General features: G+C 44.9%; 1 protein-coding gene across 1 annotated transcript; it reads right to left on the bottom strand.

Moving 5' to 3' along the window:
* Positions 1 to 11,147: 11,147 nt before the first annotated feature.
* On the bottom strand, positions 11,148 to 12,319 carry LOC122015398. Its single transcript, XM_042572266.1, has one exon. The coding sequence runs from the start codon at positions 12,176 to 12,178 to the stop codon at positions 11,294 to 11,296; it is 885 nt and encodes a 294-aa protein (XP_042428200.1). The 5' UTR covers positions 12,179 to 12,319; the 3' UTR covers positions 11,148 to 11,293.
* Positions 12,320 to 15,179: the final 2,860 nt, after the last annotated feature.

Here is a 15,179-nt window from a genome sequence, read left to right as displayed (position 1 = left end):
ATAGGAGTGGGGGTCGGGACTTCCGCCACCTGAGGGGACTCCTGAGCTGGAACTCTGGCTGTTTGCGGTTGGACTTTGGGAAGCTTGGAAGAAGTCCGCTCAAGCGAGTGAAGAGGAGAAGACTGGTTTAAGGAGCGACTCTCTTACGTTTGCGCTAGAGTCGTAGACATTTGTCTGGAGGAGGAGAGGGTGCCCGCTCTTTCTCAATGGGCTCCAGAGCGGCAGGGCCAGCCTCAGAAGTGATGGATCGATTTAAGCGATAGAGGGGGGGTGAATATCGCGCGTTTAAAAACTATTCTTTTAATCTTTTGAAACCAAAGTCGTGCAGAGGAAATAAGAAAAGAGACAAGGTGTTTTTACTTCGTTCGGAGCCTAGCTCGACTCCTACTCGAAGGCCCGCGGTCCTTGACTTCACCGATGGGCAAAACACTATAATCCTTCTTTCCAAACTCCTCGGAAAGAAGTGAATCATACAAGTACAGATATATAAGATAGTAGCACTTCTACTATCTTATAGAATTAAAGTGTAGTGCAAAAAGTAAAGCTATACCGACAAAAGTAGTAGTAAATTGTAGCTCGGTCGGCAATCATATGAAGTTGCTTGCAAAGTTGATGATGACTTGTCGCGTGAGCAGTCTTGCAGAAGTACACAGGAGTTTATCAGAAAAGTTTTTTCTAGCCTCTGACTTCGAGCACTTTTTATAAGTTTCTTGAGCATTCGGTCGACCGATCCCTCTGTTCGGTTGACCGAACCCGGCTCCATTCCTTCCTCGCCGAAAACAGAAGCTGGCTCGATCTTTTGTAGTAAATGCTCATAAATGGTTCGGTCGACTAGACCTATTTTTCGGTCGACCGAACAGTCTATTTCCCCGTTCGTCGAAATCAGCCGAGATCTTCATTAATGGTACAATTAATTCTGATTGGATCGGTCGACCGGTCCTCTGGTTCGGTCGACCGATCAACCCTTTTTCCCTTTTCTGCTGATCGCTTCTGATGAGCTGTCCAGTGATGAGTCTCCATGGTTCGATCGACTGATCCTCTGCTTCGGTCGACCGATCAAGCTTTGACCGGACTAAACTCTATTTTGCCTGATCTGAACTGATCTCTGGTCTGAGTCAAGCTGGTTCGGTCGACCGTTCCTCCTGTTCGGTCGACCGATTTGGCCAAACCTGTAAAACAAAGTTAAACAATATTCCTGCAAAACAAAGGTTAGAACAGTAATAATATATTATGCATGATTAATATTAGACAGTAGAACTGTCTTGATCTCAACTTGAAAACCTTCTCGGTTTCTTCAGTTGGATCAGCAACCTTAGGTTGTTCCCTTCGGGAACTCGACCTCACTATCGCTCCTCTAGTTGCTTACCTCAACTTACCTGCCAAACATAGTCTTCCAGACCTGTTTGGACTTTTGCCTGCTCACTGTTTGATCGCCCGATCCACTAAGACTTTTCCTGTAATACTACATTAGCCAACAGTAATAATAGTAATACAGAATACAATGATAAACCTAAACCTAGATTTACCGAGATCCGCTGGTCCAGTCGACCGCGCGCGGTCGACCGAAAACCATCCGATCAACCTTGCTTGGAGTTCACTCCTCCAAGACTTCTCATTACCTAAGGTCACCACCCCTAGGATTTTCTCCACTTGGCTTCACTCACCAAGACTCAGTATTCGTCTACCCAGAGATCAAGTCCTCTAGACCTATCCACCTGGCTTCCACGATATACTGAGATCTCCCTTACCTAGCCTAAAACTAGGACTCAGTATTCGGCTACCCAGGCATCAAATCCTCCAGACTTATCCACCTGGCTTCCATGATATACCGAGATTTCTCTCCTTGCCTAGCCTCCAACTAGGACTTCCCTTGCCTAGCCTACAACTAGGACTTCCCTAGATCAAGCTCCATACTTAAACATATTTGTATGACATTAAAACCTTGGAGGTCGATTGCACCAACAAGAAGGGCATGCTGGTAGAAGCAATGGGGTGGAGGACTCTGAGGGCTCCTCCGCGATTTCATGAGAGGAAGTAGTTGAAGGGGCAACTAGGCCCTTCTCAACCTCCTCACCCACAACCTTCAGAAGGTCGCTTGGCACTCGGGCTGATCCCTTTGAGTAGGCCCGGAACATAGCAGCCTCTGCAAAGCAAGAAGGAAATACCTCAGTTAGTGAAGACTGGTAGAAGGAAGAGCAACATCTTACCAAAAGTAGCTCCTATATCTGCTGGGACCGGGCTAAGTCCAAAAAAGTGCAGAAAGCCTTCTCGCAAAATTATAGACAAGAGAAGTTGGACTCCTTGTAGTTTCTCTGAAGCTGAGAAGCAGGCAGGCTGGTGCTTATGTTCAGACAATTCAAAAGCGGTGGGAAGAGTGGAACGCCACTGGGTCAGCCAAGTTACCAACCCGGGCAGTCGTATAAAGAAAAAGTGAGACTTCCAACCTTTGTTGTAGAAAGGCATATCCGAGAAGAATTTACATCCAGCCACTAGGTCAGCCAAGGAATAGAAATGATGAAAAAGCTCTACGGTTAGAGGAATCCGGTACACCCTACAAAGGATGACCATGCCACAGATAGCACGAATAACATTCGGAGCTAGCTGTGAAAGCGGGATCTTAAAATAATGGCTCAGAGAAGAGAAGAGAGGATGAAGTGGAAAGCAAAGGCCTCCCAAGAGTTGGTCCTTAAAGAAAGTTACGAAACCATTGGGAGGAGAAGAAGGGTGTACATTTTGTCGGGGAGCTTGCAGTTGGTAATCATCAGGAAGGTGCAGGCTTTCCCGAATCTGAGCCAGGTCGATATCATCTAAGTCTAAGATATAATATGAGTACCAAGGCGCTACGTTACCTTCAGCCATGAGAGAATTGGGGGAAGAATGAAAAAGAAGAGAACAAGCACTCGCAAGTGACAATCAGGGAAGAAGAACTTAAGCGACAAAGCCCAAAGTCGACAGCAAGGTGATAAGAAGACGGCGGACAACCTTTAAGGTTTATAAAGCCAAAGCCCTAGGAGGCATCGAAAGAAAGCGAGGAAGGAACGATGTTGTGAGACGTCAGATCTAGGGTCGTGTGCTAAAAGGCTCTGATTAGCTACAGTGGCGGTATAGGCTTGTGGGACACATGGCAAGCCCCTAGGAAAGGCATTAAAAAGGTCTTAATGATGGATGTGATAAGGAAATCATGAAGGGAGATTTTTGTACGGCAGCATTCCGGCACGGGAAGACAATACATCACGAGGAAAGGCGGTCGTGTGGTTACCGGGGGAAAAGCGAAGCCAAGCGTCATGATTAGAAAGTAACCTCAGGAAAGAGGAGGGAAACCGAAAAGAAGTTGGAATTTGAATTTGGCGCTCCTTACAAATTAAAAATAAAACAGATAGGTGATCTAATTAAAATTTGCTTGAGATATTTGCAAGAAATATCGCAAGTAACGCGCAACTGACAAGAGCTACAACATAACGCCCGGGCAAGAATTTCGGGGACGACCTCCAGGCTAGGTTGTTGTCATTAATCCGATTCTTGAGCTAGCCCTTAAGAAGTTTCTTAGCGGCTACCAGGTTGGTGTCCTAGACTCTCGCCCCAGAACGAGTTATAAGTGAGCATGCTCTCACGCACAACGACCGTCCAGGTCGGTGTCCCAGACTCTCACCTCAGTGCGAGTTATAAGTGAGCATTCTCTCACGCCCAACGACCGTCCAGGTCGGTGTCCCAGACTCTCGTCTTAGTGCGAGTTATAATTGAGCATGCTCTCACGCCCAACGACCGTCTAGGTTGGTGTCCCATACTCTCGCCCCAGTGTGAGTTATAAGCGAGCTATGCTCTCAGCCCAACGACCTTCCTGGTCGATGTCCCAAACTCTCGCCCCAGTGCGAGTTATAAGTGAGCATGCTCTCACACCCAACGACCGTCTATATCAGTGTCCCAGACTCTCGCCTCAGTGCGAGTTATAAGTGATCATGCTCTCACGTCCAACGACCATCCAGGTCGGTGTCCCAGACTCTCGCGTTAGTGCGAGTTATAAGTGAGCATGCTCTCACGCCCAACGACCGTCGAGGTCGGTGTCCCAGACTCTCGCCCCAGTGCGAGTTATAAGTGAGCATGCTCTCACGTCCAACGACCGTCCAGGTCGGTGTCCCAGACTCTCGCCCCAGTGCGAGTTATAAGTGAGCATGCTCTCACACCCAACGACCGTCCAGGTCGGTGTCCCAGACTCTCGCCCCAGTGCGAGTTATAAGTGAGCATGCTCTCACGCCCAACGACCGTCCAAGTCGGTGCCCCAGACTCTCGCCTCAGTGCGAGTATAAGTGAGCATGCTCTCACGCCCAACGACCGTCTAGGTCGGTGTCCCAGACTCTCGTCTCAGTATGAGTTATAAGTGAGCATGCTCTCACGCCCAACGACCGTCCAGGTCGGTGTCCCAGACTCTCGCCCCAGTGCGAGTTATAAGTGAGCATGCTCTCACGCCCAACGACTGTCCAGGTCGGTGTCCCAGACTCTCGCCCCAGTGCGAGTTATAAGTGAGCATGCTCTCACGCCCAACGACCGTCAGGTCGGTGTCCCAGACTCTCACCTCAGTGCGAGTTATAAGTGAGCATGCTCTCACGCCCAACGGCAGTCCAGGTCGGTGTCCCAAACTCTCGCCCAGTGTGAGTTATAAGTGAGCATGATCTCACGCCCAACAACCGTCCAGGTCGGTGTCCCAGACTCTCGCCTCAGTACGAGTTATAAGTGAGCATGCTCTCACGCCCAATGACCGTCCAGGTCAATGTCCCAGACTCTCGCCCCTGTACGAGTTATAAGTGAGCATGCTCTCACGCCCAACGATCGTCCAAGTCGGTGTCACAGACTCTCGCCTCAGTGCGAATTATAAGTGAGCATGCTCTCACGCCCAACAACCGTCCAAGTCGATGTCGCAGGCTCTTGCTTCAAGGCGAGTTATAAGTGAGTCATGCTCTCACGACCAACTATCATCCCGGTCGATTTTCCAGACTCTTGCTCTAGTGCAAGTTATAAGTGAGCCCTGCCCTCACGCCCCTCAACACCCTACTAGTCAGTCTCCCTCAGCCTTTTCTTTTATTCATCTTATAAGCAAGTAATCCTCTGCGGAGTCCTAGAGGCTAGTTTTAATACAAATCTTCAAACAGGTTTGTTCATACGACTCATGCATTGTTAGAAATATCTATTCATAACATTAGGACCCAATTCTTTAAATGATATATCGCAAATTGCATACATGTTATTTTTCTCATAAGCAACATAGAAGATAGCTGATATCTAGGAGGGCCCGTCAGTGCTGGTAAAAGGGTCATTCCTCTGTTCAGGGGTTCTTCCCAGATGAGGGGGTCTTGAAAAAGCCTGGGCTTTTCCTGATTCCGCCTTGAGAAGATTAATGAAGTTCTGTTGTTGGGTAATGAAGTCCCGTTGTTGAGCGATAGTGTCATCCTTGATACAAAATTCCTCCTAGAGAAGAGATATCGAATCAGCATGCTTATTTTCCAGATAAACTCGAAAATGCTTCTGACATTCCAAGTCTGAGTAAGCCTTCCATTTCAGAGCTACTTCAGCCCTGACCCGGGATTTGGCTTATGACAAGAAAGCTTCAGTATCCCAGCAAAGCATTATTTGGAGATCCCTGTCTTGAGTCATCTCAGTCAGCTCTGCTTCTTTTTGAGCAAGTTGATGAGTAAGCTGATTTAATCGAAATTGAAGGTGTGACTGATCAACCTCGTTAGAAGAAGATGAACTCATAGCGTTGGCAAAAGGGGGATATGGTCAAGGAGTGCTAGTCTGGCAGCTTTTAAAGGAGTGGAATAATGAGAATTAATGATACTGTAATTAAGGAGATATAATTCCCCAGGTTAATGGAGCAATTAAGTGGGTAAGGAACCCTAAGAGGCAAGGCATAGAGGACTGTGCCACATTTAGTTCAACAAGGTGGAAGAACAAGGAGCTCAGATTGGGCCTAGTCAATTAGACTTGTTCAGGTCAAATTACAACCGTGAGAACAGATAATGCAAGGGTTATTATATAAAGTTGAAGAACATTTGTTCAGATTACGTTATCATTGCAAGATCCAGATCCATAGGCTTGATCCTTCTTGGCTAGATGAGCTTGAGCCTGAGCTAGATCTTCCTTGATAAGTTCGATGGTGCGCTTCAGTTGGTCAATAGTCTCATCCTTTATCCGGCCTTCGTCTTTCAGGAGGGTCACCTCGTCCTCATGCTTCATCTTAAGGTAAATAATATAATGAACCTGGCTCTGAAAGTCTGATTGTGCCTTAAGCTTTAGAGCTATCTCAGCCCAAGTTCGAGATTTAGCCGTCAGCCAGAGTCCTTCCATTTCACGAGAAAGAGAAGCTTGAAGATCTCTGCTTTCAGTCATCTCCTGTAAGGCTTCATTTTTTTGGGCCAGTAATTCGGTCAGTTGGGCAATCTGTGGATGCAAAGAAGAGGGTTCGCCAGATTCCATTGCAAATTCCATGGAGGCTTGAGTATGGGAAAATAGTTGATTCTATTAACCATGGGTAGCTTGAGGAAAGGAAGGTGGAAGTATACGCGACCCTTTTATAAGGGAAGAGAAGGTGAAGGGATTACCTTGGAACCTGAGATGATGTTTGGGAAACAGTGTGACATTTATAAGAAAGTAGTATGATCAAAAATCGAAGAATCAACGTGCATATAGTAGAGTCCCGCCTATCTTTTAGGAAGGCGAGAAATTCTGAAGGTAGCAGGAAAAGGGTCAGCCAGAAAGGCAAGAACCAAGTCAGATAACAACGGAACTGGGGTCTAGTCAGTCAGACTAGAGCCTCCTTCGACTAGACTTGAGGGGGAGACTTGTGATACAGTGCATGATCGTGGGGGCAGGGAAATGACTTGGTTCGAAGTCAAGCCCCTGGGATGGTCAAAAGTCAAACCCAAGTCGTAGTCAAAAGGCAGGCCTGCGTGGGGGTCAAAAGTCCGGCCTACATGGAGGTCAAAAGTCCGGCCTACATGGAAGTCAAAGGGCCTGGTCACAAGATGGCCTGAGTCGGGCACAGGGGCATTTCGGGGTTAGGCCTACATGGCGAGTAGGAACTCGGAAGCCAGGATACAGGTCAGGACTTATAGCCTTACGACATAGGACACATGTACAAAAGCATACAGGTTGGGATGTGCCAGCCAAGGATACAGGTCAGGACTTATAGTCTTACGACATAGGACACATGGACAAAAGCGTCCAGGTTGGGATGTGCCAGCCAAGGATACAGGTCAGAACTTATAGCCTTACGACATAGGACACATGGACCAAAGTGCACAGGTTGGGATAGGCCAACAAAGGATACAGGTCAGGACTTATAGCCTTACGGCATAGGACACATGGACAAAAGTGTACAGGTTGGTATGTGCCAGCCAAGGATACACGTCGGGACTTACAGCCTTGCGGCACAGAGCACATGGACCAAAGCGCACATGTCGGGATAGGCTAGCCAAGGATACAGGTCAGGACTTATAGCCTTACGGCATAGGACACATGGACAAAAGCGTATAGGTCGGGATGTACCAGCCAAGGATACAGGTCAGTACTTATAGCCTTGTGATGCAGGACATCGAGATCAAAGTGTATAGGGCGGGATATACAAACCAAGGATTACAGATCAGAAATCACAGGTAGGGACATACGAATCGGAACGCACAGATGATTTACGAGTCAGGGTGTACAGGCCGGGAAATACAGACCAAGGCATACAGGTCGCGACAGACGGAATCTGACGGAGGTGTATAGGTCGAGAGTCAGGATAAGTGGAATCGAACTGAGGTGTACAGGTCTGGAGGTAGGATAATCAGAACCAGACTAAAGCGTACAGGTCACTATACAAGGTAAGGCAGGTCAGTAGCTCACAAGGTAGGTCAGTAGTTCACAAGACAAGACACGTAGGACAGGGCTGAATGTGCAGATCTAGATTGGCGATACGGCAAGTACAAGTTAGCTACAGGTATGTTCCCACAGGTTGGGGTCGGCAAGTACGAAGACCCAGTCCAGGGTTAACAGGTCGAGGCAAGCATACACTACACGACAAGTAAGTCAGGAAATCGTAACCACCCATCAGAGAGTAATCACAGCGTGTCAGGGAATATACTAACGGTCTAGGGCTCGTTACCTCCTGATTCCTCCTTCGACCTATAAGAGGATGCCCCGTGTCAATCACCGTCAGACAAGACCTGACACCCGACATTCCCAGACTCCAGAAACGTCCACAGCAGTATAAAAAGGGAGGCTTCGTCCTCACGCAAGTACGCTCACTCGTCATTTCATACTCGTCTCTTACTTTTCGTCCTTTCTCTGTATTTCTGGAGAAAAAGTACCTGACTTAAGCGTCGGAAGACTTGACCCGGGGACTTTTTCCCTGGTTCTTGGTCTCTAATGCAAAGGCGGCTTATCTGAGTGTGCGCAGGACCCTCGCTTCGTCATCACCCCTCGTCATCCGCTCGTGTAAGCTCTCTCGGTGGGTGTCAGATCGACCAGGCTCCGCAGCGACTTTCCGTCAACACCAGCGATAGCGCGACTCACCTTCATCCGACTCAACTTCCGAACGAGATCATATATGTTATTTTTTTAGGGTTTTGAGCCTTATAAAATTCTCATACACATTTGATCAAAAGCCTTTGATGGCCTTATAACCCTTAGATTTGTACCAAATAAGTGAAATTGAACTTCCGAGGCATCCTTGAGTCTGTGCATATAAGTTTTTATGGATATTGAGTCTTATAATATTACTCAAAACTTTTTACCAAAATTATTTGACAACCTTAGATATCTCAAATTTGTATCAAATGGACACTATGGCACTCCTCGGATTCCCCTTTGTCTATCCATGTTTGTTTTTTTAAAAATTTGATCTCCATGGTATCATCAAACACTTTTTGGCCAAAAGCGTTGACACTTGACAGGTGTAGAGGCTCCGAATTCCTACCAAATATGCCTTCTTCTTGCACTATCAGAGTTGACATGAGTCTATCCATGTTTATTTTTCTGAGTTTTATAGGACTATCAAATATTTTTAGATAAAGGTTTTTAATGACTATCAATCAATCAATTGGCAATGTTCCAACAGTTCATAAATATTCATAATTTATCCTTGGTCCTTGTGCAATTCATCTCACCTGTCACATGCTCACTCAGGATACTGTGATTTACCTTCCTCGTGATGACCTTGGGTCGGATGCGACGAAAATACTGGGGACAAACGATTTCACCTTTTACCACATAAATATTCATAATTTGATTATCTACCATAATATATTATAAAATATTTTCCTCTATGAAATGACAAATCTAGCTAGTACATTCACCACTGGATGACAAGACACTTGTACTTTTAATAACTGGTAAAAAAATTTTATAGGACATATCATTTTTAGAATTAATCATTTAAAATATTAAATATTTAGATTATTAAAATAAATAAATAAATAAGATTGATTGTCGATAAATACTTTTGGTCAAAATCTTTAGCTGCTCTAAAGTCTTTGGTTTTGTGACAAATTAGTACCATTCCTCTTAGGGTTGTTTTTTTTAAAGGTTTTGTGCTCGGTATGTTTGTCAAACACATTTGACTGAAAATAATTAACTAATGATCGTGGAGGTCTTGGATTCATGTCAAATAAACAATATTTGACTCAGGTTCTCTCACCTTTTTCCATGTCTATTTTCTTGATTTTAAACCATATAGAGTTGTCAAACAGTTTGGTTCAAAGATGTTTAACAACTACCAACCGCCGATCATGTCATTCATATTTATTTTTTTCATAAATTTTAAATTCTAAAGTATTTAACAAAAATGTGCAACACTTGAATGACATTCAGTAGATTGGAGTCACTTAAGATCAAGTGTTCATGTTGCTAGCTTTACTTCATGTTGATTAACACCACTTGCAATAGGCTAACAACTCTAACAAAGAAAAATATACGGTATTAAAATATTTGATATAAGAAAAATATATATTATACTGTATCAAAATTTTTAATATATCATTAATATACGATATATTAAAAATTTTAGTATTGAATAAAGGGGTATGTTGGGATGAATATATCCCCAAATAAATTATATTAAAAAATATGGTGTCTTTTTTTAATGTTATAGAAATTCAAATAGACTCCATTTCCTAAATTATGATATCATATTGGTGTTTATCAATCTGAATATTGCCTCTGAGATTTGTTAAAAGACTATATTTATATTTGCACGGACATGTTTATCTTAAGGGCAAAAAAAAAAAACAATCATAACTTGATTCATCTTCCTATATATCAATGCTCAACAAACATAACCTCCCAAACTAACTGAAACAAATTAACCGACCGAGCATCGTGATAATGAGCATGTGGCGGCATGTGCATTGAATTATAGTGATGGACTCCACCTTGTCCCTGTGAGCACAAGCATTTTAGGAGCAACCATTTGGCTATGCCCATTTGACCGTCTCCAAGTCCCTCTGGCCTAGTGCCCATTCAATTCTGAATAACACAACTGACCCTACCCATCTACCTCCCACTCGCAGCCAGATCTAATCATATCCTCCACTTGAAGGCATCGTTTGTGACTTGACAACGACCCAATCCGATTGACCAGGGTAAAGTAGTTCAATTTCAACCCCTACTTTAATTGACCACCACCGTCACGTCAACTACGACAACTAAGGCACACTATGCTCTGTCTCACGAGTCAAACCTCAGTTCATGATTACCTCATCATGAAAGTTATTTGTTTTTTTTGTCCATTGATCCTTCACCGTCTGGAACAGTGAAAATAGAGCAATTATGGAGCCGCTTCGGGCAAACGAATAGAGTATAGAATCTCATTGGGGGATGTACAAATGGAAATATTATTGTCGAAAAAAGTCCATTAACTTAAATAGGCTAGTAATCATATTTGAGATATCCTTATCATTATTATCAAAATTAAGTCCATTTATGAATTACACATGAAATGCGGGACTAATATTGTTAGGATATTATCTTATTTTGAATTAATATTTTTTATTAAATCTAAAGATATTGCGTTGGACGAATTCTTATGGCTTTCCTCAAATTCTCTGTTAAAGCTAGCTTATAGAATAATCGTGATAAAAGCTCCACAACTTTGTGTATTTATGAATGAAAATGAATTTTAAAAAGAAATCACACATATTATTGAATTTACTGATTTTTTTTTTACTTGTATATAGTCCAGCATTTATTACTCTAAAATAGAAAGAAAGAGAGAACAGGGGCAAGGGTTGCAAATACGAGAGACCAAGTGGGGGCAAAATCGTCATTTGAAACTGCCTACATTCCTTGATCGGTTTCGGCCGAGGGTGGCGCCGCCGACCGCCCGGTTTTGATGGTGGACAGAGCCGGCAGCGCTCCGGAGATCGCCGGCTGTCCCCATGTCAGCTGCCTGCCTTCTCCTCGAATGGGGAGATAATCTCACCAGTGGGCTCAGACAGACGGAGAACCCCGAGACGGGGCTGAAGCTACGGGGTTGCCGTTTGCTCCCAAGGAATTCCCGCATCGGCGTCGGAGTCGGGCGCCGCCAGTGTTCCCTGCACATTTCGCTGCGTGGACTGGTATGGTAATCATCGCCCCCGTCCACAGCTGGAGATATTACCATCTCCACTGCTCCGCTAGATCCCGGTGCTCTGCCGCGGGGCGATTGCTCCTCCGCGGCGGAGGAGAGCTGCGCCCCTTTATTCTTCTTCTCGCGGTACCAGGTCAGCGACGAGAACCAAGAGCCCGATGCCGAAGCCTTCAACGCCCCCAAACCGGGATCCGCCTCCCCGCGCCTGCGACGCCCAAAAAGGGTCCTCAACACAGAGAACCCCCGCCTCCGCCCGTCGCCGACTTCCCCAAACCCACCGCGTCCACCTGAAGCGTTGAGGAAGGGGCCGACCTGGGGGGTGTTGAAGAAAGGCTGAAGCCGGAGGGGGTGGCCGGAGGAGCCATCGAAATCAACAGATCTGCGGCTGGAGACGTAAGGCGAGACGGATCGGGGGACGACGAGTGGAGGAGGTGGTGGGGGAGCGTCGGATCCCCGGCGACGGTGAGCATGGGTGTCAGAGATCTCGCTCCGGGAGGCGACGAGGGCGAGGAGGCGCTCGCGGAGGCAGGAAGCGCAGACGCCGACGCCCTCCTCGTACGAGTGGATCTTACACTTCATCGCCCCGGCGCCACGCTGCTCAATCGAAGCTGACGTCGCATCCCTGCTCCGGCCATCGACTCAGCCGCTTCCCGAACACGGGAAACCCTCGAACGCAATGCCCAAACGTCGATGGGGGAGTGGACTTGATTTCGTTGTTACCTCGAGCCGCGAGCTAAATAAAGCTCGTAACGTGTTCCGCCAGGGGAGCTTTAGCCGCCAAGTTCGGATGGCAGGAAGTGGAGAGGTGCTATTGCTATTGGGTTAGGTTAGGATAAATGAAATGATGTAGAGGAGTAGATTACTGAAAATCAATGGGTTTGACTCTTTTGTTTTTTTATCATTGACCCTTCCTAGACCCTTGGATTTTTTTTTAAACAAATATTTCTTAATCTAGTTTATTTACTACTAAATTAAAGGTTGACTCAATGCTTTATTATTATATAAGGGTTACAATAATAACTCTTTAGTACTTATTTTAGTAAATTATTCATCAAATCTTTCCACTTATTATTATTATTATTTTTTACAATATGTATCTAATTTTTTTGAACCCACAAATTATCAGGGCAATCAATTAAGTCTTATAAAAATTTTATATTACTTATCATGATAAATCAAGAGGTGCTCGTGATAGTCTATCTAGATGATCTACTTTCTCAGGTCCGCTATCTATTAGAGGTAAATCTCTTACGATTCACTAATGCTCTGTTTACTATAAAGCATGGATGAGGAAGGGAAAGTAAACTATAATGGAAAATTATCCTCAGACAAAGAGAAGAAAAGGGGTGAAGAAAATCCTTTTTTTACATGCTTGTTTATCTTGATAGAAAAAGGTTGATACATGTGACATAATTTTATAAATAAAAAAGAGTGCATGCGTCATTTTTTAGGTATATGGTATAATTTTCAGAATTAAAAGGGGTGCCTACGTCATTTTATTTCCATCCGCTGCTTTCTGTCTGATTTTGAGGTGATCGATTTTGGCTCCAAAACTATCCATTGATGAATTGTGTTTCTCTTCCCTCTGAAAATTTTAATGAAGTAAATGACAGAAACTTTTCCACTGCAAAAATTTTTTCTTAATTTTATTTTTCTCTCTTCCAAATAAACTGATCCGAAGTCTCGACCGTAAGAATCTTGAGATTCATATTTAAAGGTCTACCACATCAAAATCCTGTGGGCAAAAATCCTTTCCTATCATGATAGCTATTTTATTTTTCTCTCTTCCAAGTAAACTGATCCTAAGTCTCGACTGTAAGATTCTTGAGATTCATATTTAAAGGTCTAACCACATCAAAATTCTGTGGGCAAAAATCCTTTCCTATCATGATAGCTGAAGAAGAGGATCTGTGATGTAAATTGGTAACAAGAGGTAATATGACAAGAACAGTGTGATAATAATTAGAGTGATGAACTAACTCAAGTTAAATTTTATAGTGTTAAAATTTATTTGATAACGTAATCGAGTTAAATTGAGTCTAAAATAAATTAAGTCGTTGTTGTTTAAACTTGACTTGATTTTTTTTTTATAAACTTGAGTTTAGTTCAAGCTTGGTTTGAATTAGGCTCGTTTAAATATTCTCGAACGAACTCTCAGTTTAAACTTGTTTAATAATTTAAAATTTTTATAATTTTAAGTTTATTTGAGTAGTTATTAAACTTGATAATATAAATTTGTTTGTTCATTTTAAAGGTTTAGTTGTTTATTTATCATGTTGATGAGAGTTTATTGATGAACATAGTTCATAAACTTTCTTCGTGAATATTATTTGATCATGTCCGAAAGCTGAGTCGATGGACGCTAGGGATGTGGTGCTCCTGTTGACTGGTTGAAGACTCTGAAGACGTAGATTTCCCGCTGATGTGGGCCTGCAAGCACAACGTCGAGCCAGGGAGGGGTTCCCCGGCGATGGCCCTCCGACGCTCAAGTAAGATCTTCGGCGGAAAGAAGTAGAGCAAAGAGGAAGCGAGAACCGTAGCTACAGTAAATAACTAAGCATACCTCCGTCGAAGTCTCGGGGTCCTTATATAGGGCTCCCCAGGGGCACGTGCACGCTCCCCGAGGTATGCACACTCCTCAAAGCATACCTGGAATAGGCGTGTCAGAAAAGCGTGTCTGACGTCATACCTTAATGACACGAGCATATCCCTGGCTTAACAGTGAAAGTTTTCACCGTACGATTCTCTATCTGACCATGTCGCCAACCATGCCTCTTATCAGCAACATTGGTCCCAAAAAAGATATCGTCAGCTGCTTCCTTTGTCCCTTACCGAGCCGAGCGGAGGGACCACTTGGCTAGCGCCTTTTGGGCGGCACTAAGGCCGGGCCGATCTGAATGTCCGCTCGGGCGGTGATTTGATATCCAACTTCGCCTTGTTAGGTTGAGGCTCTTTCTCATGTCGAGTAGAGACTGCATCCCCTGCTAGGCCGAGCGAGCTGAACGCTCGACCCCTATCTTTCCCTGCTTGAGTTTCATGAGCGTTGGAAGCTCGGTGTTTGACCGAGCTGTCAAAGTGTCGGGTCGGTTGCTCTTCCTGCTGATCAGGAAGGTAGTTCGCCCGATCAGACGCCTGCCCAGGACGTTGACCACTTTGACCTCCTGTCGAGCGGGCCCCACCTTACCACCGGATCACGTGTCTTCCCCTCAAGTCTAGTCGAAGGAGGCTGCAAGTCGGACTGACTGGACGAGTAGTTTGGTGACCGCTTGGCCCATCGGCTAGCAGGTGAGTTGGATCTCGATCGGCCTCTGCAGGACTAATCTTTCTCTTCCGGTCGGCGCCTCGAGCCCTTGTACTTCGATATTTTTCGTCATCGCTTTCGGAGGAGCACGAGTCGGGTGGTCAACGCTGACGCCACCCAAATCTCCTCAGAATACGCACAAATCGCCCTCATTAAGGCTGAGCACGCGCCCACACCCCTTAAATGTTGACCTATGGGAGGACGCCACGTGTCGACGGTGTAGCCGTCGCACGTTCGAGGTGACAGCTGTTGATGTGACGTTTGGCAGTTCGAATTCAA

This window comes from Zingiber officinale, chromosome 8B (genome assembly GCF_018446385.1).
Source record: "Zingiber officinale cultivar Zhangliang chromosome 8B, Zo_v1.1, whole genome shotgun sequence".
Lineage (NCBI taxonomy): Eukaryota > Viridiplantae > Streptophyta > Magnoliopsida > Zingiberales > Zingiberaceae > Zingiber > Zingiber officinale.
Note: the sequence above shows the minus strand (reverse complement) of the source record. Positions and strands in the feature narration are given on the sequence as shown.

Coding starts and splice junctions, on each gene's coding strand:
- LOC122015398 (XM_042572266.1), bottom strand. CDS start 12,178: ATGAAGTGTAAGATCCACTCGTACGAGGAGGGCGTCGGCGTCTGCGCT.